The sequence below is a fragment of the Leptopilina boulardi genome, unplaced genomic scaffold (genome assembly GCF_019393585.1).
Source record: "Leptopilina boulardi isolate dan_hultmark-lab unplaced genomic scaffold, ZJU_Lbou_2.1 LbouV2_386, whole genome shotgun sequence".
Lineage (NCBI taxonomy): Eukaryota > Metazoa > Arthropoda > Insecta > Hymenoptera > Figitidae > Leptopilina > Leptopilina boulardi.
The window spans coordinates 1424865-1451412 of record NW_026137958.1 but is presented as its reverse complement, the minus strand read 5'-3'; the positions used below and the strand labels follow the sequence as shown (position 1 = coordinate 1451412).

The following is a 26548-nucleotide window of genomic DNA, read 5'->3' as shown; positions in this document are numbered from 1 at the left end:
ATTTTTTTTTATGATTATGTTTGGTACATAATTAAAAATTACAGAGTACAATGTAGTCTCTATAAAGCTAATTAAAGTTTAGGTAAACTTAATTAATTTTCCCAGTTGCTTTTATGTATGTAAGAAGTATGATTTTAATAAAAATGACAAAGAAGCTCGCACAGAAAGAAGGAAAGTTGAAAAAAAATATCTTTTCTAAAACCCAAAGACTAAGTTAATAAATTGCAGCTAAAGCTCCCTGTGGTACCATCTTCAATTGCCCCTTGGAGAAGCCCATGTATTTCAACATGATGCACACTTCTCTGAGCTTTTCATCGACCTTTTCAGCATAGTTTTTTTAAAAAAAAAATTTTTTTTTTCATATATATTTTTTTTGTTTTTTCATTTTTCTTTTTTATTTTAATCATACCTTCACCAGAAGCATTCAAGCATCTTTTATTATAGCTATAATAAAATATTGATTTTATAAAACAAAAAAAAAAAAAAAGAACATAGAAAAAAATGAATTTAAATATAAGTTTAAACAATTATTTTAAATAGATATATCCTGGAAAATAAAAGAAAAAAAAAATTTGTTGTATTTTTTTTTTTTAATGTTAAAATTTACGGGGGAAAAATTGTACACTTGATGGGTTTCAATATAAAAGAGTGCTTTTCTAAAATCACGGAAAAGATTGCAATGCGGATTTTTATGTTTCGTGTTCATCCAGCGTTCACGAAGACTGACACGCGATATCTACTTTCTACTATTTCCAGAAAAGAAACACAGTCGATGATGATAGGAGAAACGGAGGGGAGGGAGGGAATTTTTTCTCCCCTCTTGCGGAGGGGGGAAAAATAACTCGAAAAACGATGTTAATTTGAATTTAAAATGAAAATAGGATTTTTTTAAATTACTTTAATTTAAATTAATTTGTTTTATAATAATTTCCTCTGTATATTTTTTAGAGGACTTTTATTTGATATAATTTTCCAGAGATATAATTATAAATTATATTTATAAATTAAAATTGTAAATTAAAATTTAAGAAAGCTAAACCAATTTTTTCATCTCCAAATTTTGTGGTACAAAAATGAAAAAAATGTTATCCTTTTTTTGATGATAAATTCGGTGTATGAAAGTTGATTTTTATTTTAACTAAAAATTGCCAATAACTCATTATAGACTGTCAACAGCATGAGGTTTAAGTTATCTGTCGTGCTGACAAAATGGGTCAACAGTTTTTTTTTTTTAACTAGAAATTGATTATTTTTTTTAATAAGTAGCAAATTTTTATTTATTATGTCAATTTATTATTTAATATTTTTGGTCATGACAAAAAAAGATGATAATAATTTTGCTGACAATTATTTAATTTAAAAAGGGGAATAATTTAAATTAACTAAATTGAAATATAAATCCTAAAATAAATAAACGATTAATAACAAAAATTGATTATTTATTTATAAATAATAAACAAAATAAATAAAATAATAAAAATTTTTAATAGCTATCTAATTAAATTAGATTCAATTGTATTTAAAATTAATTAATAATTAATTAATAAATAATTACTAAATTAATTAGTAATTAATAAATAATTTAATATTTAATAAATAATTACTAAATTAATTAATTTTTAATTAGTAATTAAAAATTAATGAATTTAGTAATTATTTATTGATTAATTATTAATTATTATTATTAAATATTTAAGTTAAAAGTCCTCCATATTGGATCCGCCATTTTTAATTTTCAGATTTGATTACAGTTTCTTTAAAAAAAAATGTGGTTTCTTTTTTTTTAGTTTTTATAAACTAAAAATATTTATTTATTGTATTGTTGTGAATATATATATATACCTTTAATGAAATCAACTGCCATTTCCAAGCCATAAGTATCCTTGTCACAGTCATCAAGTATGTGCGCTCCAATTTTCACACCTGGAATGATGCCCTCTCCCTCATTAAGCTTATCCAATGTATACAACATTGCTTCCAGAGCTTGAATTCCGCCCTGAGGCATTATGGGACCGCATGTAATAGAATCCTCCCTCTCATGGACCATCATCAATCCTCCTAACAGTAAATTCCCTTCGACAACGGCTTCCTTCTTCACGGGCCATGTTGGTTGTTGAATTGTCGTTACTGATCGATAATGAAGATTTTCACTATGTCTGATAAAATGATGTGTCTCAGGATTTTCTAAACGATGATTATGTCGATTATTATTATTATGTCGAAATACATTATTTCGATTTATCGGCGTAATTTCAGTTTGTGATTCGATCAAAGACAATTTCTTCATGTCAAGTATTTCCTCTTGAATTGAATCAGAAGACTCCTGATCATCGTTGATGAATTCGGATTTCATTGATGTTCCAACAACTGTATCAGTACGCCAATTCCAGGCGAGGGAAGATTTTGATCTTCGTCCCTCCCCTCGACAAAAGCAAATTAGAAGGACGAGGGACAGGATCCTCATGACGAGAACATTGTTACGATTGTCGTACGATGGTACTTGATTGTTCTTCAATTAGCATTTTGTTGTTTTGCGTTGATTTTTCAGATGATGCCGATAGAGTCATTGTCAGTCTCTAGAATATTATCATCTTTTTTTTTTAATTTGCCTCACTCCCCCCACTGATTCGTTGATTGGTTTCTCAATTTTCACACCATTTTATTGCTGAATAATAAAAAAAAAAAAAAAATTTTCTTTCCTTAATGCAAGAAAATATTAATTTTTTTTTTTTTGTAAATAAAAATGAAGGGAAAAAAATCAATTCAAACCGTGCAATTTAATGGGGGTATGGTAATGTACTGGTAAAGCTTTTATGATTAATTGAAAACTTCAAGAAATACGAGTGCATCATTAATTTTTAATTACAATCTTACTAAGTATATCGAGACCCAAAAGCAACCTCATGAAAGAAAAGTAGAGAATTTATTTTTCATTCTATACGATCTTGCTGAAATATCAACATCAGTTCAATATAAATCAATTTTATCTTTCAAATCGTCAATTTTTTTTTCTATTACAATGACATAAAATCGATAAATCTTTATTATCAAGAGAAAATAAGATTTTCTGATTTTTTTTTTCCTTTTTTTTGTTCGTCAGATGAGTTAAACTGTAATGACATTTATTCACTCGAATTTTCTCGTTCAACTTTAATCTCTTATACGTTAACTTTTACTGAACAAACATGAGAGAATCCTTCAAAAAAAAAAAAAAAAAATTCAAAGTTTTAACGAAAAGTGTTTCTAACGAGACAAGAATTTATATAACTTTTTTAAGTGTCCTTTGGAAATATTATTTTATAGTGTACTCTTGACACAAAAAAAAATTGTTTATTTTTTTTTGTTACGATGAAATTAATTTAATAAAAAGAAATATTTGGAAAATTAATTGCTGTTAGAATTTAATTAGGAACATTTATGAGCGAGACCAGTGTATTTGCATTTATTAAACAGTTTATAAAGTTAACTGACTATAAGTGAGACTAAGTAATCAAATATATTTTCTCCGTTTAATTGAATTGTCAAAAGTAAATTTTCTCTCTACAATTTTAAAGACTCCCGTTGGATCGTCCAATTTTAAATTTTTGCAATGAAACTCGATTAGTTCCGTATAATACTTTTTTTTTTCCCCCTTAATTAACATTCTAATGTGTTGCACACTTTTATTTTTAGTTTTAAAATTGCCGTTATAGGTGGTGATGCAATTTCTGAGATTGAATTAACCAAATGACTTTCGAGACATTTAATTTCTGATGATAACTGTTACAAGCGAGTGCATTGTTGAAATGCTTGTCTTCAAAATTTACGAAAAGTCAGCTACTAATTTACGCAGTGGAAAAATATTAATATATTTATTAAGTAAAATTAAAATAATTATTTAATAATTAAAATTAAAATCATTATTTAATTATTAAAATTAAAATATTTATTTAATAATTAAATTATAATTATTTATTAATTAAAATTAAAATAATTATTTAATAATTAAATTATAATAATTATTCAGAGAAAAAATCTTCACCTAGAACAACAATAAGTTTCGCTAGAACAGCGATATGTTTCACTAAAACAACGAAAATTTTCGCTATTCTAGCGAAACATATAGCTGTTCCAGATAAAGATTTTCTTTCAGTTTTTAATAATTAAATTGTAATAATTATTTATTAATTAAAGGGACGCATGATTATGTTCTAAAAATCATTAGTCATAATTTACATTTTATCGAATTTTATTTGTCCTAATTAGTTTTGAGCCGAATTTTTATTTGTTCGAAATAGCATTTGGCATAATTTACATCAAAGCGATTTTCTATATTAAAGAATTTTTATATAACGGAAAATTCAACTCACAGAATTTTTATTTCTTCGAATTTTTATTTGTTCGAATTTTCATTTAACATAATAGGCATTTTAAAGAATTTTTATTGGGTAGAATTTCATTGAATAGAATTTTCATTCAGATGAATTTTCATTTGTTCGAATTATTATTTGTTATAATTTCCATATAATCGATTTTTCATTTTACAGAATTTTTACTTAACCGAAAAATCATTTAATAGAATTTCTAATTGATAGAATTTTCATTTGTCCGAATTTTTAAATGGCCGAACAAACAATCGACAGAAAGATTTCGATAATCAAAAATTATTCATAAAATTGTGATTGGTTGATTTTAAAAATCGCGCCGAAATCTTTCTGTCGATTGTTTGTTCGGCCATTTGAAAATTCGGACAAATGAAAATTCTATCAATTAGAAATTCTATTAAATGATTTTTCGGTTAAGTACAAATTCTGTAAAATAAAAAATCGATTATATGGAAATTATAACAAATAATAATTCGAACAAATGAAAATTCATCTGAATGAAAATTCTATTCAATGAAATTCTACCCAATAAAAATTCTTTAAAATGCCGATTATGTTAAATGAAAATTCGAGCAAATAAAAATTCTGACAAATAAAAATTCTGTGAGTTGAATTTTCCGTTATATAAAAATTCTTTAATATAGAAAATCGCTTTGATGTAAATTATGCCAAATGCTATTTCGAACAAATAAAAATTCGGCTCAAAACTAATTAGGACAAATAAAATTCGATAAAATGTAAATTATGACTAATGATTTTTAGAACATAATCATGCGTCCCTAATTAAATTATTTAACTAAATCAATTTGATTGAAATAACATTAATTAATGAGATATTTTTAAATTGAGCAAAATAATTTATTTGAAATTAGTGGAAAAAAAGAAAGAAAGAAATCGTAGATAAATGAAGTGTCAAGAAGTCCAGTTTGGAAAATTCCGTTTAGCCTATGGAATAGACATCGGTACAAGTTAGATTTACTCTAACAGTCAGGGAAGTCCGATCACAAGTTTAAATTACTTTTGTAACATGTGCACGATCCTCTGTGGGATTTCTCAGTGAAGACAGCGACGAATACTACTTAAATCTAATAAAAAACATTAAAGGAGAATTTTTAAAGAGGTTTCTTTAATAATAAACATTCAATAGATTTTCAAAAACTGAATCAATATTTTTTGGAGTAACAAAAAAAAAAACCAAAATTTTATTTATTTATTTATGATAAATTTTATCAGTTATTATTTTTTTTATTACACCCGAAATAATGGTATATTTGTCTCATAGCTTAATAAATATTTATTTGATTCAAATAAATATTTATTTCATTCAAATAAATTTTTATTTGATTTAAATAAAAAATTTTATTTAAATGAGCTACTAGGCTGTGAGTCAAATATATACGTTTATTTAACTCAAATATATTATATTTGGTTGAAATAAAACATTTCTCTGGGTGTAATATCTGAATTAGTAAAAAAAAATTTGATGATTCATTAATAAATTTTACTTAATTATATTATAATTTACGATAAAATAAATAAATAATTATAATTGATTGCCAGTGTAATTTTACATTGATTGTCATTAATAGCGAAAGTCTTTACTCAATGATTAATAGTGAAAGACTTTTCTTTATTTATCATCAGTAGAAATTCATTGATTTAAATTTAGAGTCTATTCAATGGAATTTATGTAGTTATGTGTGTAATTGTTTCAAATTTGATTTCTATCCATTAAATTGAAATCCGAAACCCACTTCAAAGGTCTCATCGAGCTATTCCAAGCGTACGAATTTTATGTTTTGATTGCTATTTGAACTTTGTAATTGTATGTAGCAGTTTGAAAGATAATCTATTTAGTGGGTTTAATTTGAATTCGTTAGAGTTAATTTAATATTATTTAAATTCCAAAGATTCAAAGCTCTAATAAAAAATAGAGGAACAAACAAAAAAAAAAATTTTTTTTTTTACAAAAATTAAATTGAAAATTTGTTTAAAAAATATTTTTTATTTATTCATACAATTCTAATTTAATTGTACAGGAAAAAATTTTATTATTAGTTTTTTAAACTTAAACAAAAAAAAAAAAGTCATTTTAGTCAAATTGTTTGTTGTGATTATTATTATTGAGTAGTTATTTTTGTCACGAAAATAAAATGAAAAGTTGGATAGAAAAAAATTTTTTAATTACTCTAATTATGATTTTATTTTGTCGAGTTGAATATTATTAGAAAATTTTAAAGTGCAGAATGTTATATCGTATAAACTCCCAAGTGTCGGAAACAGAAGGGCTTGAAAACACGTAAAGCAAATTTGCGTTATACAATAATAATAGTTGACGTTTGTTGCCAAAACTTTAGATTCTATATATATGAAAACATTTTTCTCGATAAATTTATTGCACAGGCAGTATAACCTGCAACCGAGTTTGAGAGTATGTATGGAATCTACTGTGATGAAAAAAAAAGAATAAAAAACAGAAACATTATAAAGTTTGAAAAAAAATTTGTTTTTTATATCTCCAGAGAGAGGTAATATTTATTTTACTTCTTCTTCTTCTTTCATTTTATTATCTTTACACTGGCATAAGGTTTCATTTCATATATAGTGGCGGATAAAAAAAAAACCCTTGGAAATAGGATTTTTTTTTATAAACTAATTGAAATTTGTCCTTGAATGTAATTTGAAAAAAAAAAATAGTTTCTCAAATTCAGAACTTAATTCGTTTGGACTTTTAGATTGATCAAAAGTAGATAGTTTTTCTTCAGAGACGCTTTGCTAGCTCTTAGTGGAAAGCTCACTATCACGATTAACGTCGATCCTCCGAACGCTCATATACGAATTTCCACAAGTCTCTCTCTCTATCTTTTTTTTTTCTTCTTTTTCTTCAGCGCATGTATCTGCCATTCAGTCCGCAAGACTTTTCAAGATCGCCTCACCCCTTTTTTTTTCCACTCCAACACTCGATTTCTTTCCTCTAAGACGGCAGATAATCCAAGATTTTCTACTGAAAGTATTCTCATGAGTTTCTTGCATTGGGTTTTAAAATTGGTTGAAACTGTGTGACACAGGAAACTGACTTGAATCACTTACGAGTAGAAACATATTTATATATATTTTTCTCGATTTTTTTCATTCAAAAATTAATATTTATATTTTTATCGCATTTTTTAAAAAAGTAAAAAAAATTATCTGAGTGAATTTTTTTTTTTTTTTTTTTTGGAGTGAAAATGTCACATGAATAGAAGAATCAGGATTAATTATTATTTCAACACGAACGATGACGAGAGGGGGGTAATTAAACGTGGATGGAAGCCTGTTAGGGTTGAAGTCATGTGCAGCTATTGAGCTAGAAATGAATTTTGAACTCGTGATCAAACTATACAAAGCCTGGGCGTCAATTACATTTCAATGGTTTACATGCTTTTGAAATGGTCAATAAAGTTTCTGTGAGAATTGTGTGCACACTCTTTGACTATACGTTTAATTTTAAAATTCCACTCGAATTCCTTCAATCAATTTTTATTAAAATTGCAACTGTTGTATGTTTGCACTTTTGCAAATTACGAATTTTTTTTCTTGCCCTCCCTCTTAATCGTCTTTCCAATATTGCGCTTTAATTAGAAGTTATATGCATTGTATATATACGAGAATTTTTTTTTCATTTTTCGAATAGAAACGAATATTTAAGGTGTATTTCAAAAAAAAAAAATTTTTTCCTTGAAATTATTGTATGAGAGATAAATTTATACAAAAACAAAAAATTACCAAATTTCTAATATAGAAATAAATTTACATTTTTTAAAATTGTTTTGTAAAATATTAAATTATTAATTTATTTTTAATATTTTTATTAAATTTCATATTTGAAATACGAATTTCAAATACATTTATCAATTACGGGGGAAAAAAAAAAATATTCGAATGCACTTTCATACATGCAAAGTGGGTAAAAAAAAATATTTTATCGCGTATGAGGCAAATGAAAAGGGAGAAATTTTTTTTTTTGAGTGAAATATCTTTTTCAGAAAATGCAAATTAAATGTGAATTTGATTTACTAATATAAGAAATGAAATGAACGAAAAGAGCTGATTCAAAATCTAGTGAAAAAGAGATTTTTGTCAGATTTTCACCAGTAATTGTAAAAGGCATCTTCGTGTCTTAATGGCTGAGATCGACTATAACATGATGAAGGGTTTAACTGTCAGAAGATACTGAGCCAGAGATAAATTAGGCCGATAAAACGTAAAAAGGAGAGCTGAAAAAAGCAGAAAAATGAATGATCTTTTTTACCTCGCTAAAGTTATATATCGATTATATAAAAAAAAAAAGAGATGAGTTTTTGAAAAAACAAATATAATATTCCTTTTTTTTTTATTTGCTAATTTAAAATAAATGGAAAAAATTAATTTTAAACATAAAAAAACCAATTAAATTAAAAATTCAATGAAAATTAAATTATTAATTTATGAAAATCTCATATTTTATTATAATTTTTTTTTTTAAATATGATGAAAAATTGTTTTTAAATTTTAATCTTTTGTTTTTAATTGTAAAAATAAAAAATAAAAATAATCTTACCTTTCTCAATATTTGATATGTTAAACAACTGATATTTATTATTAATATACATTAATATCACAGAATTGTTATTTTAATAGTAATAAACAAAATGACTGTAATCGAATATTTTGACAAACCGGAATATTAATTATCTCTTTGATTAAACAATAATTATAAGTATTATTATTATTACAATAAAATAATAAAAAATACTCGATATTTCTTTTCCATGATTTGAAACCATTTTTTAGTTTGTTTTTATAAAAGAAAATAATTCAGAATTAGCATATAATTTAAAAATAAATTTTTTTTTTCTTGAATAAAACTTTATACTAATTACGCTGAAGCTGTGAAAACTTTTGTAAATATCAAGGTTTTACATTCAAATTTTTGCATTATTGCGAAAGTTTTTTTTTTTTTTTTTTTTTTGCTTTTCGTATTCGCAGAATGGATTATTGAATAGGACAGTGTAGGTTATAAAATATTCATTTTGGTTGAAAACCGAATATTCATCCTTCGATTTAGGCATCTATTGAATATCGATTACACCCCTCGATTTACATTGAATTGGGGAACTTTTTTTCCATTATTACTTGACGCCTCATGACATTTATTTCCGAGAAGACAATTTAACATTGTTTCTTGCACGCGATTTCCTATCTGTATTTAATTAATTTCCCTCATATCTGTGATTTTTTTTTTTTTTTGCAAATATAATATATAAAGCTGTCAAACTGAAAATAAAGTTTAAAATTAATAATATAAGTATATAATAAAACAAAAAAGAAGGGCACATAAAATGAGAGCAAGTAATTTTCAATAAATTAAATTGTTTAAAAATAGTTATGAGAGAAAAACTGTCATTTCCATCGAATCTCTGATATGTGTGCTTTTGTGTGAGATATAAAAAAAAAGTCATATATTTAATTTTATATCAATATATATTATTCATATTTCCAATAAGCTCAATATACAGAATTCTATATATTATCAGGGGAATTATTTATTAAAATAATAAGGTTCAATATTCGTTGTCTTCTTGAAATTTTGATTAACTAGGGGAGAATTTTTTTTTTAATGTCCCAGTTATCACGCGGTAATTAATTTTGAAATTTTTTTCAAAATTCTTTAGAGGAAAGTATTTACAATTTTCTAAATTGTTGATTTCCGAAAAATAATGGTAAAAAACTTGTTTTTTTTAAAAAAGAGATTAGGAAAATTTGTTTTTAATTTTAACGATAGTTTTTTTGGAGTATTTCGATTAATGTTTTTTTTGTAAAGTATACTGGTTTCGAAGTTTATACTAGAAAAAATGTCGTTCACAGTATAACAGCTTGGACTGATTTACGAGCGCCTTTCGAATCATAAATTTAGTTTGCTTTCCTAAGCAGCTGTTGCGCGAGGTGCCTGTATTTATTTTTACAGACTTTTCAATTCTTTTTATTTTCATAAAGTCGATCAGACTTTTTTTTTTATAATGCCAATGGAAAATTAATTATTTGACATGTTTCTTACAATTTTCACGGTTCTTTTTCTTTTAAAAAAAAGTTTAGAAAACTTTTTTTGAGTCTCTCGAATTTATTATTTTCTTTAACGAAATTATTTTTGGGTTTCATTTTTTTTTGTTAACAAGAAATTCTATTTTATATACTGTAAAAGAATTTCTATTTAAATATAAAATGGCAAAAATTATTACGAAATATAAAAAAAATATTTAAAAAGAAACTTGTAATTTTTAAAATTGAGATGAAATGAGAAATTATTTTTTTTTATGAATTGTAAAATAAATTTTTAAATTTTAGGTTAAAATTTACCGAATTTTTTGAATTGATTAGTGTTGCATTAAAATGAATATTTTGACAATTTTTTTACGCGCCATGATTTTAGCGTCCCTTTCCTGAGTATTACAACGCGCGCGACTCAGTGTCAGAGAAGCCACTGAGGCATCGCGTCTCCATAATACTATAGCGTTCTGGAAAATGGATCAACCCCTCTCTCTCTTTTCCCACCCACAATAGTGAATGATCGTACATTGCTACCGCGCAACTCTCTCTCTTATTCACAGCCAACGAAACCTGAAAATCAGATTTTTCGGACAGATTTTACTCGTTTCAATGCATTTTGAAATAAACCCCCAGAATGTATTTTTGTTGAAATTGCGCTTTTTGCTAATTTTTTTTTTTTTTTTTCTTTTTTTTTATCAATTGTGAGGAACAAAACATATCCTAGACATAACAAAAAAAAAAAATGCTTTTATGTTATTTGAATAAATATTACAACAAAAGATGAGCAATAAAAATAAACATAAAGCTGTTATATTGAATTTTCGAAAAAAGCTCTATTTTTATAAATTTAATATTTTATTTATATTATTGGGTTAAAAAAATATTATTTTAAAATATATTTTATTGTTCGATAGCTATAATACTTTAGGGAATAGGGAAAAATTTGCATGAAAAATGATTTTTCTTTTATTGAGAATATTTTTTTTTTGATTCAGTAAAAAAAAATTCTATTGTCTTGTTTAGAATGGTTTTCGTTATGGTTATTAAAATGAAAAATATATCAGTATCAAGAAGAATATATTGTATTTATTTACTTCATTTAGCTTTTCATTAAATGAATAAAGGAATCTGCAAGTTGAATAGGTACTAAGAGCGCAGTTGAGAGGCTCTTAAACTTAGGGAAAGAGCTTTTGTTTCTGCAAGTTTAATTCCTTTGGACTTTAGGTTTTATTAAGTCTTTACATTGTTTTGCATGATTGCCGCCTCTCGCTAAATATTTGTTATATTATATTTATGTCAACTTTTTAAATGCTCATCAAAAAAAAAAAAGAAAAGAGGAAGTAAAACTTTTTTCTTTGTCGGTCTCGCGCTCTCAAAACTCGTATTTCAAACTAAAACTTTTCGTTTTTCATACAAATATTCATTTAACTGACAAAAAAATTTATCCTCGTTTTATACAAATTTTTTACTGTAAAATTATTATATTATTTATATTTAGCAAATTTTTTTATCATTTATTTAAAAAAAAAACTTATTTTTATTTATTTTTGTATTTTCATTTATAAATAATTTTTAATAGTTTTTTTTAAATAGAAAAAATAGTTCTTTATTTTTTTTAATAGAAAATTTTCTTTTTAGCTCTCCTATATATATATATATATATTATTGCAGAAAGGAATTGAATTTCACTCGACCCTTAAATTGCTCTGATTAAAAGCTTTTTCACAATTTAACTTGTTGGTCATTTTCACTGGATTCTTCTCAGGCGCATCATATTGTTCGCATTAAATTTTCCAGTCTCTCCAGTGTTTTAATATGCCTTTAGAAAATTTTCAGTGCGGTTTAATCCATCTTCATTATGCACACTAAAAGAGGAATGCGTACCTCGAAAAGTCCACAGCAGTTTATCATTTTTGCCCTGCATTTTACGGAAGGGATTAGGCTATAGTACAAAGCTCACATCCTGCAGTAAGAACTTAATTAGTAGAAATAAAAAAGAAAGAATTTTAAAATAAAAAAAAAAAAAGAAAAAAAAATAGCGAAATATATTTTTTTCGCAAATATTTCTTTTTAAATGTTTAAAAAAAAAATACAAAAAAAGAAATTCAATTTTTTTTTATTTTTTGTCTTTCAAGCTTTTTTAAAATTCGTCATTTTTATATATATAAAAAAAATGTTTTCTTAAAATTTGCTTTTAAGAAAAAAAAGATAAAATAGGACATGGATGATGGGTGTGTATATAAAGTTTGCACGCACATTGAAATTGATGAGCCTTGGGAAAAGCGGAAAAAGATGTTAGGGCTTGAATTGTTAATATTACTCTTTTGAAATATAAATAACCTTTTTTTTTTTTACTTATATTACATTTTTACAAATAAAAAAAAAAATTGGTTTATTTCTGATTTTTTAAAATTAATTTTGTAGAGAAAAATACGGTTTAATTGTCAACAATAATTGTCTTGTAAAATGTTAGGCCATAATATAGAGATAAAAAAAGAGTATTTTTTGTTCAAATTAAAAATAACCATGATTAATGAATTTCTTTAGTTAGACGTAATTTGTCGAAAACAAAAATGGTTCAATTTATCATTTTTCTGGAAACTAAATATTTAGGGAAAAAAAAAATGTTCTTATAATAATAATTATTTCTACAAATAGAAATAAGTTTTCATTTTTTTATTTTTATTTTAAAAAAATTTATATTAACGAGTGCAATTTTTATAATTTAAAAAAAAATTCATTAAGATCATTTTGTGTTGAAAAAAAAAGAAATTCAATTCAATTGCAAAAAAATGAGTAACGTGAGTTTCTTGTTGAGAGATGTTGCAGGTGTAAAAATTTATCATTTTTCCTAACGACAATAAGTGCAAGCGCATACCTGTTGTGCATTTTATATTCAAGTTCTTTTCCGGCGGCTGTCCGAGATAGTTAAAATGTATAAAGTTTGTTCATATTCTAAGCATGTATACATATTTCATGTTACGAGAATTTAAGGAAGCGAATTATAATTGTCTACATGTCCCCTGTGTCACTACATATATATATATTGTTTGTTGCTTTATGAAAATATTTTTATTAAAAAGAGTCGAGTGAAAATATTTTAAACGTTATATATGATTCAATTTTTTCTTCTTTTTCTTCATTTGAAAGATAGAAATTTTTTTTTTTCAAATGTGAGATAAAAAAAATGAAACTAGTATAAAAAAAAAGTTAAGTAGTTAATGGATTTGAGCTTAAATCGTATATACCGATGAAATCAATTTAAATGTTTGAAGAAAAAATTCATGATAAATGTTTTTGCTTTTAGTATATTTGTCGAAAATTTAAGAGTTAATGTTGAAAAATTCATTTTCTTTTTTGTTGATTTTATTCTTCGATTAAAAATAATAAGTTAATATAAAAAATAATTTCATCCATATTATTTGGTTTTGAAGTGTTTTTCTTGGAAAAAAAAAAATAATTCACCCTGAAACTATAAATATTGGATTGTTAAAATTTGCGTAGTAAATTCTTTTTTCGGATTATGGGAATGAAAAATTTGATCGACGATCTATATTGAAGTATCTACTTCTTTGCACAATAATAGTCCATTCGACGAGTTTGCATGAAAGGATATTCAGTATTCAATGTCCATGCTTAAGAATATATTTGATACGTGATGCATTTCTTTAATATTGGCCCGCATTCAAAAAAGTCATGCATCGCTCCTTTTTAAATATATATATATATATGAAGTTGAAAAGTAATGCATAAAATGCTTGAAATATGCAATCACTTGAAACCATCTATTACCTACATAGTTATCCATTCGCATCCACGAGATAAAAAAAAAAGTGAAAAAGGAAGAAAAAAAACAATATTTTTATTGTAACTTTTATTTGAGAAATTTTTTAAATTATTTGTAATAGGGATTTAATTATATATAAATTAATTAATAAATTATATTTGTATGTTTTATTATATTACAAGGAAGAGAAAATATTTTAACGATGATAAAATCATGAAAGTCAAGATTCATTAAATTCCCATGTCTTATCGCATATGTATAGGATTTATCTAAAATCAGAAAATGAGGAGAGTGTAACTTCAGCACGGATTTTGTTAACAAAAGATACGATTTCCCACCCGATAGAAGACATCTATTCTCTAAGCCATTTGTAATTGGATACTTTGGAAAATCCTCATCAATAAATTAATAGTATTTAATGATGCGATCCTTTGTATTATAGAAGCTCTCTGTCGATAAATTAAAAAAATAAAAATTACATTCCTTTCAAAGACTTAATTCATCCCTTTTTGGAGTAGAATTTCACAAATGGAGAATTAAACATTAGACAACGAACGTTTAATTGAAATTTTATAGCTTTCAAGTTTTCGGAAAATAAATTGCAAAGAGTTTCAAATTTCACAAAGGGAACACAAAATTTAAAAAAATTATTTTTGGAATTTCAAATAAAAATGGTTGCAAAATATTTTACATAATAAATAATTGATAAAAATTTATTTTTATTGGAAAAAAAAATATTTGTACTGAAAAAGAAATTAGAGGAAAGAATTGAGTTTGAGATTTGGAGACTTTATATATATATATAGTACGAAAGTTCTGAATCAATCTTAAAATTTAACGACATTGAGTTCATGAGGGAACAAACTCTAGAGAATTCAAGCTGATATTGGAAACTTTTCGCCCTAATGTATCACGACACAGGGATACAGGAAATGAAAACAAATATCTAAAGTAAAAGTCCCCTTGTTTTCTTTCCACTATATAAGTTTTCAGCTGTCATTTCCTCTTGTTTCTCATCAATAAAGATTGATATATACATGTTATAGGCACTTTTTCAAATTATGTAAATACGTAAGCAAATTGATATCAATTTTTTTTTTCATTCTCAATATCACTTTAATTTTTAACTTTTATATTAATTAATTTTAATAAGAGATTAGTTTTTTAATTTTTTTAATATATTTAAAAAAATATTTTCTAGTTATTTTCTATATTATATATTAAAATTTTCTAGTTTCGCTAGTATTAATAATAATTTACAAATACAATTTTTTTTCATTCTCTCATTTTTTTTTTATTGACTTGCAATGTTATTACTTTGTTTTTATTATTAATAAAATATATTGGAATATTTATAAAAATGCTTTACTTCGATATTAAAAAAATCGCTGTATTTTTTTTTTATTATATTGGAAGTTATATTGCTTAAAAGCAAAAATTGAAATATAAAATAATCTCTTATATACTTATTTGATATTAAAAAATCAGTATATTTTTATCTTCAATGCAGACAGTTTGAATTTTTTTATTCATTTCAGAATGAATTTCTTTTTTTAAACTGACAAATAGAGAAATAAAAAATGAAATACGAATTGAGTGGCCAAGTATATTTAAATAAAACTGCGAATATTCGTTTTGAAAAGTTTATCAATCAATGAATAATTACGAAGCAATTTGCAGTTGAAAGCGACATCAAACATGAAATTATGTGAAACATAATATGTTATTTCATTGATAATTAATTGAATTTCAAATATTATTTGAACAATTTATTTTTCTTTTTAGTTAGTTTTCGTTTTTTCTTTTTTTCTTTCAATTTTATTAATTTTTTGTTAATTTAGAAAATGGAAAATCGTAGGAATCTTTTATGCATTTACCCCTAAGAGGTGATTTATCGACAGTATCGTGAGCTTAAAAAGCTCACCAGTTATCGACGTTAATAAAATAGAGGTAGCCATTTTACCGACAGTGGATTCGCAAAAGCTTCACTTGAAAATTGTACGCTTCGCAACTGCATCTACGGGGAAAATTTTGAGATAAAATCTTTTAAATTATTTCCTGGAAAAGAGACAATAAGTAAAAAAAAATATATATATATATATCTTAGTATAATAAAAGTTCTTAAACAAAGGAGAAATTACTCTGTTCAAGAGAATGGAACTATTATTTCCAGTGGACTTACGAGATAATTTACGATATTGTCCAATTGGAGTAGATGAATAAAAAATGAAGACATTATGCAGTATTTTTATTCTTGAACGATAAAAGAAAACTATATATATATATATATATATACAGTATACTTTAAGGAAAACAGTTTTCTTGACTTAACTTGAACATCTTCTAGCTGACAAACACAAGTAAATGTATTTGTAGAAGGGTAATATTTTTCTCGAAATGTCACAACTTTTAGTACTTTGGGCAATTCACTGAAAATAATACTAAATAGAAAATATTTGATAAAAAAAAAAACACTATATTTATTTCGTAAGAGACATTTTATTTATTTTTTATGTCTTCTTTATTTTATTGAATATTTGACTATTTACAATTTTTTGTTTGAAAATAATTAAAGTAATAAATTATCATTAAATATTAGAAAATAGGATGATTTAGTTTGAAATTTTTGCTTAGTAATGTGAAGAAAAGTTGAGAAAACTTTTCTCAATATGTCAAAAGTTGATATATTTGGTCAGTTTAGAGGAAAAATAAATAAAGTTAATGGGAAAATTAATTTAATTTTTATAGTAGTAAGAGATTTTTAAAATCACAGTAGTGTAAAAAGATTTTAGTCAGACAATTGAAAAATTGAATTCTTAGCTTCTATTGTTACAAAAATAATTGATTTTTAAAAATATTGTAAATATTGTTAAAATATTTTATTCACTAAAATAAAAAATAAATAAAATGTCTTTTTTAATGAAATAATTAGTATAAATAGTAGTAGTAGAGAATAGTATTGGTCAGACGCTGTATATTGTAAAATAAGTAGTAATAGTCTATTTTGGTCAGACAAAAACAAACTTATTTCTCCTCGTACTAAAATTTAGAAAATAATTAAAAGATAAAAAGTTTTTTCAATTTCTTTTTTTAGCTATAAATTAACAGTAGTATAAGAACGATTTAGTCAGACATAAAATTGTATCTCAAATATTTTTTTTTAAATTTCAATATTTATTTTAATGAAATACTTTCGTTGCTCCAATAATTTGTTTTTTAACTATATTATTTATTATATTTTATATAAATGAATAAAAAAATAGTAATAGTAATAATAAAATAATAATGTTATAATAATGTTTTTAAAAATATTAAAAAATTTTATAACCTTAATCGATTTTTTCATTTCGTCATGAGCCGTGAATATTTAATCAGTTAATATGCCATAAAAGAGCGTAGATGAGAGTGCAAGGGATGTTTTAGTATTTATTTTTGAGTGTATATCTTTTCCTCAACTTGTCTGCGTTTTACAACAGGGAAACTAATATTATAAGGCTCCACACCACTATAGCAGACTGTCCGCATAATTCTCACCTACATTCGGATTATTTAGAGTCTGAAATTAGAATTTCAAAGTTGACAGTGAATAATGTGAGGCGACGCGACATATATACAGAACCACAGCAAACTTCTCTGTGTACTTTTCAGATCAGGTGCATTATCGTCACGTGATACAGAGTTTCAAATGATTCATTATCTATATTAAATGTTTGTTAAATTTAACCCGACAATGAATTGTTTGAACAAGGTTATAATAAATCAATTATTGATTAATTAATTTAAAATTCCATAGGAAAAAAAAATTGTTTATTCAACTCATTTATTTTTTAATATTTAATTTTCTAATTCTTACTTTTTTTTAATTTTTAATATTAGCAATTATTTTTTGGTAATATTTTTAATTGGAAATCTTTTGAAATAAAATTTTCAATCTTACATAATAATGAAAACAATTACTATAATATGTTTGACGTGAAGTAATTGGAAATGTCAAACTCGTGGTTCAATAATAATGAACCGCATTTGACATGAATGTCAATATAAGAAAATTGCTAAAGTCCAGAAAATATTTTCGAATTTCATAAGATGAAGTTTTATTGTTTGTTGTTGAAATTTCAATTACTTTGAAACTTTTTGGATAATGATAATAAAAATACTATTATAAATAATGTTATTAAGAAATAATTTTATTTCAAAGGTAATTTATTATTTTTACACAATTTTTTTTTTCGTTTTCAAGTCGATATTAATGTTAACCAACATCAGAATAGAGCATCCTTTGATTACATGTATGCAACATAAAATCGATGTAGAGCCTAGGAAGATTACAGCTATCGGTTTCGCAATACTTTCCATAAAAAAAAAATTTATCGTTTCTTTCAAGTTTATTACACAACAGCTTAAAAATTTTGTAGATTAAACTATTTTTTTCCAAAACTGTAATATTCAGTCATTTTTCATATTTTAATGGATAAATTATAATTTATATTTTATTTATTACCTATTATTATTATTATTTCTATTTTTTTATTACTATTACTAGCAAAATTAAACGCGCGCAAGCGCGCCAAATTGGTTACTAAAATGATTTTTCACTAAATTAATTATTTTTAATAATTTTAATGAAATACATCACAAATTCAATTATATCAAAATTATTTTTCAATTAAAATTTTTATGAAATTTAACAATTGTTTATAATTTAAAAAAAAATATCACAATAAAATTGAATTATTTTTTAAAAATTTCGATTCAAAATAAACTAAAATTCAATTATTACCCGAAATTTTAATTCAAAATCAATTAAAAATCCAATAATTATCCAAAATTTTCAATTTAAAATTTAATTATTTACCAAGTTTTCAATTTAAAATGAAATAAAATTCAATTATTTTCTAAAATTTCTATTCAAAATTAATTATCCAAATTTTCAATTAAAAATGAACTTAAATTAAATTATTATCCAAAATTTCAATTAAAATTTAATTATTTCCCAAAATTTTCAATTCAAAATGAACTGAAATTCAATTATTTTCCAAATTTAAAATCAAAATTAAATTTCATTATTCTCAAAAATTTGAATTCAAAATTAATTGAATTTTCAATAATTTGAATTTAAAAGCATCTAAAATTTAATTATTTCTAAAATTTTCCATCGAAATTTTTTTTTTTTGAAATTTAATAATTTCAATTATAACTCTAAGGAAATTCAATTATTTTTAACTATTTTAATAATATTCTTTGAAATTTCAACTGTCTGAAACCATTTTTCAATTAAAAATGATTTTCAAATTATTGTATTTTGTCCGCATTTTCTAATAAATTTTTAGTGAAATCATCTAAAATTTTAATTACAAAACACTTAAAGTTTCAATTAATTTCAAAAATCTCAATTTTAAATCTTTGAAATTTCAATTAAATTTAAAAAATGTTTTCAAAAAATTGTTTGATAAATTATTTTTAGTTCTGTAAAATTTAATAATTGTTTAAAAATTAACAATATCTTTTGAAATTTAATTATTTCTAAAAATTTCAACTTTAACCCTTCGAAAAGGATTATTATTAAAAAAAAAATTTTTATTTAAAAATCTGTAAAATATTTTTGTTAAAATAAAAAACAAATCCACTTTTTTTTTGGAATATAAATCGAATAAAACGACTTTTTTGTGTCTTTAAGTTGATTCGAGGTCTGTGTTTTTATAATTAATATTTAATAGGTAGTCGTTGGCCCCTGGTACCTTAAAAATTAATTTTTAAAAATAAATTTTTTTCAAATTACTACCTTGTACGAAATTTCCTGGCGCATCTTTTTTCTCATCATAAATTTTTTGTATTTGTATACAATTTTTGAATCAATATACAACTTTAAAAAAAATTTCGTTGGTAAACGTTGTGTACTTCAGCTTCGTGAATTAAATTTTCGAATTTGGAATTTTAAATAAACTTATTCCGAAATTTGGAAACACAATTATACAACTTTGGCAAAAATGAGAAAAAGAATTGTCAAAATTTGACACGTCATAAGATTACTATTCAAAAAAACACGTGAAATCAGAAAAGGCCAACTTCAAGTTAGGACAGACCAAGCATTTTATTATTATATTATTTCTATTATTTTTGTTATTACTATTATTATTATAACGTATAAATAATCACTAAAAATGTTGAAATACTTAAAAATGACAAAAGAAAAGAAAATAGAAATTGTTTATAAATTCACCTAAATACATTTTTCCTACATGAGATAAAATTTTATTTGACATTTTCCCACATGGGTTAAAATAATTGAGTTAATTATTTTCCAGCATAATATACTTTTAGTTTTTCTTCACTTGAAGAACATAAATCGATAAATTCTCAGAGGCAGACAACAGGTTCTAATAAAAATGAACGGAATTCTTTAAGTTTTTCAAATAACTCGAATATTATCCCCTTCGAATCTACTAGACATAATAATTTCATATTTTAATAATATAGAAAAAAATTTGTCTTATTTTATGATAAAAAAAAAATATCGTTAAAAAAATTAAATGACATTTGTATTTACATTTATGTTATAGATTTTCAATTTTGTTTGTTTAATTTCAAAAGTATATGGAATATTAAATTAAATATGGATTGAAAGAGAATTTTTTGAAATAAAAAAGAAAGAATTCTCTTCTTTTCTATATATATATATATTTCTGAAAGATTCTTTTAGAATTGTCAATATCATAGATTGATATAGGAGTTACTTTGATACTGCATATAACAGAAATGAGATCATAGGGAGCACCTGCGTTTCATGCAGAAGACTTTGTTATTTCTACTAAGAGAGTTTCGATGTCGTACAATATGAAATATGCTGTACCATTTACTTTATCGATACCATATCATGAAGACGATATCAACACGTAAAGCTCTATACTATAACCTTAAAGCTTTATTTGTCATATTTATATGCACTAGACATATATCTTGAACAGCAAAGAATGTTTATATTCTTGGCTTTGATATACAAGTCAAGAATATTTCTATACCAAAAAAAAAATACAATTTTTTATCGTTTTTTTTTTTTAAATAAATCGGAATATTTTTTAATTTTTTTTCGATTATCTATTTGAAATGTTTATGTATTTTTTGTGTCCCTATGGGAAATTTGAGTCGAAGTGTGATCGATTTTTTTTTTACACTGAATCGAATCGAATTTACACAGTCATGAAACCAATCTGTTTTCAAAGTCCTAGAATCGGTTTTGTTGTCAAGAGGTGTTATTTTTCAATGTTTCTCGATTCGAATATTCGTTATTTTTTTTTCTTGAAAATGATTTAGAGAATAAAAATACAAAAAAAGAAAATCTTTAATTAAAAACTTGAGATAAAGAATTTTCACAAAATATTCAATTTCAATCAAAAATCTCTTCACAGATAAAAATATTTTGTCAATTAATTTTTATGTGACTAAAAACTACTTTATTGAATATAAGATTTATTTAATTTTACAAAAAAAAAAAAATTATTGGAATATTTTTTGATAATAATTAATAAATATTTCAATATATATTATAATTAAATATTTTAAACAATTTCCCATTAATTTTCAAACAAGAATGGCTTTTGTTTTTTGAAATTATTATTGTGTAACAATATATAGAAATAATTTGCTTCGTTATGACGGCAATGAATTCTTCAAATTTTGTCATTATTATTTATGAATTATGCTTCTTTGAACATAGAGATGTATAATATGCTGGGAACATCTATTGGACAAGTTGGAAATAATAGAGAAAAGCGAACAGATATATTAAATACGAGAATACGAGAAAATTAATTAACGAATATATATCATTGTCAAGAATAAAACAGTTCAGTTGGTGGAAAAATTTTTTTTAAAAACATTTAACTTGTACAATTTTTAAATGCTTCAAAATTTTCCCATACAAAAAAAAATGAGAAAAGTACGAGTATAATTAAAAATTTAATTATCAGTAAAAAAAGAAACTAGTCACATTAGTATTTTTTTATTTTCACATAACTTATATTCACACCAAACGATATTTTTTATCATTTCATGCATCAACGAGAACATTGCAGTTATGCGATTAAACTGAAATTAAAACGCACACCGACCTCTTGAATTAAAATATGGTAATGATGTATTTTCTTCAGAATGTTTTTTTTTCTCCCACACACACACGAGGAGAGTAAAAGTTGATTCAAAAACCAAATTAAAATTTCCTTTTTCATGGAAGATAAATAATTGAAGCAAAAAAAAAAAAATCCTATATATTTTTTCTAATTTATTCATTAAACTATACAACATAAGAATAATATTTTTTTTTAAATAATTCATTTTTCACTGTTAAATTAGAATTGTTCACTCTATTTAATTAGACATAATTTACAAGCAAATTTAAAAATAATGTAATTACTTAAAAATTTCAATTAGTCGACAGAATAGAAAATAACTTTTGTCGCGGGAGAATCTAATAAGTCTTAAGATTTGTAGTCTGTAAAGTATCTTTTAGGATTCTTGTAACGTTTTAATCTCCTTTTAGGAGACTTAGTTCGGAGAAGAAAATCTCATTCGCTTTTTCTCGTAATTTTTTTTTTCTCTTCTTTTTTTTCTAACTTACCATGAAAATAAATGTTATTCTGTCCTAATATGTCGGGACAGAAAATTTTATACAATTATATTAAAAAATTCCATTTCAAAGAGCATTGAAAAGAAATTTTATTTATTTTAGATTTTTTTCTTCAAAAAAAAAAAGAATGTTTCTATATATATAGAAAAAGAATATTCGAGAGAAGAATATTTTTAGAGAATGAGTTGAGATTTTTCTTTTTAGATTAATGTTTATTTATATTATTTAAAATTGAATATTATTTCTATCTCCTTTGTTTTAAAAATTTTCATCTTCTTGAATATAATTTCTTTGTGCTACGGACATTTCAATTAATTCCACTTTAACCTATCCAAGTAGGTAAAATTTTTTTTTTTTAATGAAAGTCTGACAAAAACATGGTTTTACTACTGAAAATTGAATTTTTCAAAATATCTCACTATTTTATGCGTTTAATAATTTTTATTTCTTATTTACTAATTGTAAATATATTTCAAAGAATTAAATATAAATTTTTGAAATTAAAAATTATTTTTGTGACCGTCTGACTATTCTTATCTTATACTACTGATAATCAATAATTTAGTATTCGTTTATTAAAATTTTTGTACCTGGCTGGACGTTCGACAAAATTTTTTTTACACTACTGTAATCTAAAGAAGATTTGGTCAAGAGCCAGGTTATTCATTATCTTAATAAGTGTCTGACCAAAATACGCCTGGACTACTAAAAAATTCAATTTGTAAATTTTAGAGTATTTTACTGTGATCAATATTTTTCTCCATCACTAATAATTATTTTGAAACATTTTTTTTAGAATTTTGAAACTGATAATTGTTTTTCTACTTGTCTGACTAAAATTGATTAATACTACTTAAAAAGTCAATTTTTTGACTTTTGAAATGGTTTTATATTTGTTTGAGTGTCTGACGAAAATCTTTTTACACTACTGTAGTGTAGAAAATACATTGCCATAAACTCCGTCTGACTAAAATATGATTTTACTACTGAAAATTATTTTTCTTTACTTTACTAAATATTTATTACGTTTCCGAAAGTCTCTGACAAATATGTTTTTCTACTACTGATATTAAAAAAAATTGAAACTAATTTGAAATTAACATTTATTTTCGCGTGTGTCTGACTAAAAACTGACTTGTACTACTGAAAATAAAAATGCTACATATTGTTTTAATAAACTTAATTCTATTTATAAATGTCTGACGTAACTTATACGTACTTATATTATGATAGAATCTAATTTTAAGCAATAGATCGCTCGTTATTTGTAAAAGTGTCTGACTAAAATAGATTTTACTACTGAAAATTAATTTTTTTACTTTCTAAATAAATTACATTTTCGAGCGTAAGACCAATACGTTTTTCTACTACTGATATTTAAATAAAATAAACAAAATAGAAGTTAATTTGAAATTAATTTTTATTTTCGTGTGTGTCTGACTAAAAACTGTCTTATACTACTGAAAATAAAAAATACTATATTTTTCTTAAAAACTTTATTGACTTTGTAAATGTCTGACAAAATTTTTTTTATACTACTGAATTCTTGATAAAATATAGTTTTAACTAACCGATTGTTTATACTAGTTTGTCTGTCTGACTAAAATGCACTTTTACTACTGAAAATTAATTTTCTATTTTGCTTTCTATATATATATTACATTTCCGAGATTCTGACCAATAAGTTTTTTCTACTACTGATATTTAAATGAATAAAGTTGAATTTAATTTGAAATTGATATTTATTTTCGTGTTTGTCTGACTTAAAACAATCTTATACTACTGAAAATAAAAAAACTATATTTTTTAGAATAAAATTTATTGCCAGTGCAAATGTCTGACGTAAATTTCTTTATACTACTGATATCTTAATAAAATCTAATCTCAAGTAACAGATCGGTCTTAATTATTTCAAATGTCTGACTAAAGTACAATTTTACTACTGAAAAATATTTTTCTTTACTTTACTGAATATTTCACATTTACTAGCGTCTGACCAATACGTTTTTCTGCTACTTATAATAAAATAAAATTAACAAAATTCAATTTAATTTAAAATTGATACACGCATAGAAAAAATTTGCCGTAGCAGCAAATAATTTACTGTAAAAAGAAGGTAAAAAGAAGGTACCTGAAAACAGTACTGATTTTAGGTATCAAAATAGAACTAAATAACAATTTAGTTCCTAAAGTCGATATTAAATTAATACCTTTCGTTTTACAGTGTTTGCTGCCACATCAAACTACGTTAGCTAATATGGGAACAGCGAACAAATTTTCTGTGGGGTCAAAAAAGTTTGCTGTGATAGTAAATTTTTAAAAATTAACACTGATATTGTTTATCATAGCAAACTTTTTTGTTGGCATAGCAAAAAATTTAGCTGTGGTTACTAATTTTGATAGATCCGATAGCAAACATCAATTAGCATTTGTAAATTCCTTTTTTTCCGTGTATTTATTTTCGTAAGTGTCTGACTAAAATTGTTTTATACTACTGAAAATAAAAAATGATACATTTTTGATAATAAACTTTTTTTTGACGTTTTAGGCGTCTGACGTAAATTTGTTTATTCTACTGATTAGATTTAGTTTTAACGGATACCGATTCGTTACACTGAAAAAAGTGTTTGGTATTGACAACCAAACGTTTGGTTGGTATTTAAGCAACCAAAATTTTTTTGTTGAATCAACAAAATTTTAATCACAGAAAATTAAAAGGCATTAAAATAAGCTGCAACGCTTCTTATTTTAATCCAATTTTGCTTATTTTAATACCAAAATGGATTAAAATAAGCAAAATTGGATTAAAATAAGAAGCGTTGCAGCTTATTTTAATGCCTTTTAATTTTCTGTGATTGTCTCAATCAAAATTTGTTTGACACAATCAAAATTAGAGAAAAAGGATTTTTGTTGTCCTAACTAAAGTTTGATTGGGACAACCAAAATTTTGTTGATTCAATAAAAAAAAATTTGCTTAAATACCAACCAAACGTTTGGTTGTCAATACCAAACTCTTTTTTCAGTGTAAAAAGATTTTTTTCCTGTTCTAAAAATTAACAAAAATTCTATATAGAAAAAATAAATAATTTATGATAAAAATTTATATATGAAAATTATATTTTGTAGTATATAATTTTTTTTTTTATTTTACTCACCCTTAATGAAATCCACTGCCATTTCAAGTCCATAAGTATCCTTGTCACAATCGTCAAGTATATGTGCACCAATTTTTACACCAGGTACAATTTCTTCTTCGTTAAGACGATCCAATGTATATAACATGGCTTCGAGAGCTTGTACTCCACCTTGTGGCATTACTGGTCCACAAGTAATTGTATCCTCTCTTTCGTGTACCATCATCAAACCGCCCAGAACAAGATCACCTTCAACTACAGCACTATGTTTCACTGGCCACAAATTCAAGGGCGTGGCAACTTTTGTAAAATTCTCATCATTTTCATTTTGTTCATTATCATCATATTTTATTAAATTCACATTAAAATAAATTTCATTTGGATTAATATCCATGATAAAACTTGAATTTAATGTTGAAATTTTATCATTATTATCATTATTAATATTCAAAGTTTCATTATCTTGTAATGTGAAATTTTTCATTAAATTATGATCAAATATTTTTTCATTATTATTATTATTATTATAATATTCCGTGTCATTAATTTTTAATGATGAATTTTGTTTTATAGC

At 24.0% G+C, this 26548-nt stretch overlaps 1 protein-coding gene across 2 annotated transcripts in view; it reads right to left on the bottom strand.

Annotated features, from left to right (window-relative positions):
• Positions 1-26318, bottom strand: part of LOC127288439 (metabotropic glutamate receptor 2) — an 83733-nt gene extending 57415 nt beyond the window's left edge. Inside the window, exons 1-2 of one of the 2 annotated variants that reach the window (XM_051315886.1) lie at positions 10740-11041; positions 1843-2665 (exon numbers count right to left, since the gene is read on the bottom strand). In XM_051315886.1, the coding sequence (XP_051171843.1) occupies positions 1843-2464 (622 nt within the window). In that variant the 5' untranslated portion in view covers positions 2465-2665; positions 10740-11041. Of the gene's footprint in view, positions 1-1842; positions 2666-10739; positions 11042-25995 lie in introns of those variants that run through there. The other variant, XM_051315887.1, reaches the window with a different exon arrangement.
• Positions 26319-26548: the final 230 nt, after the last annotated feature.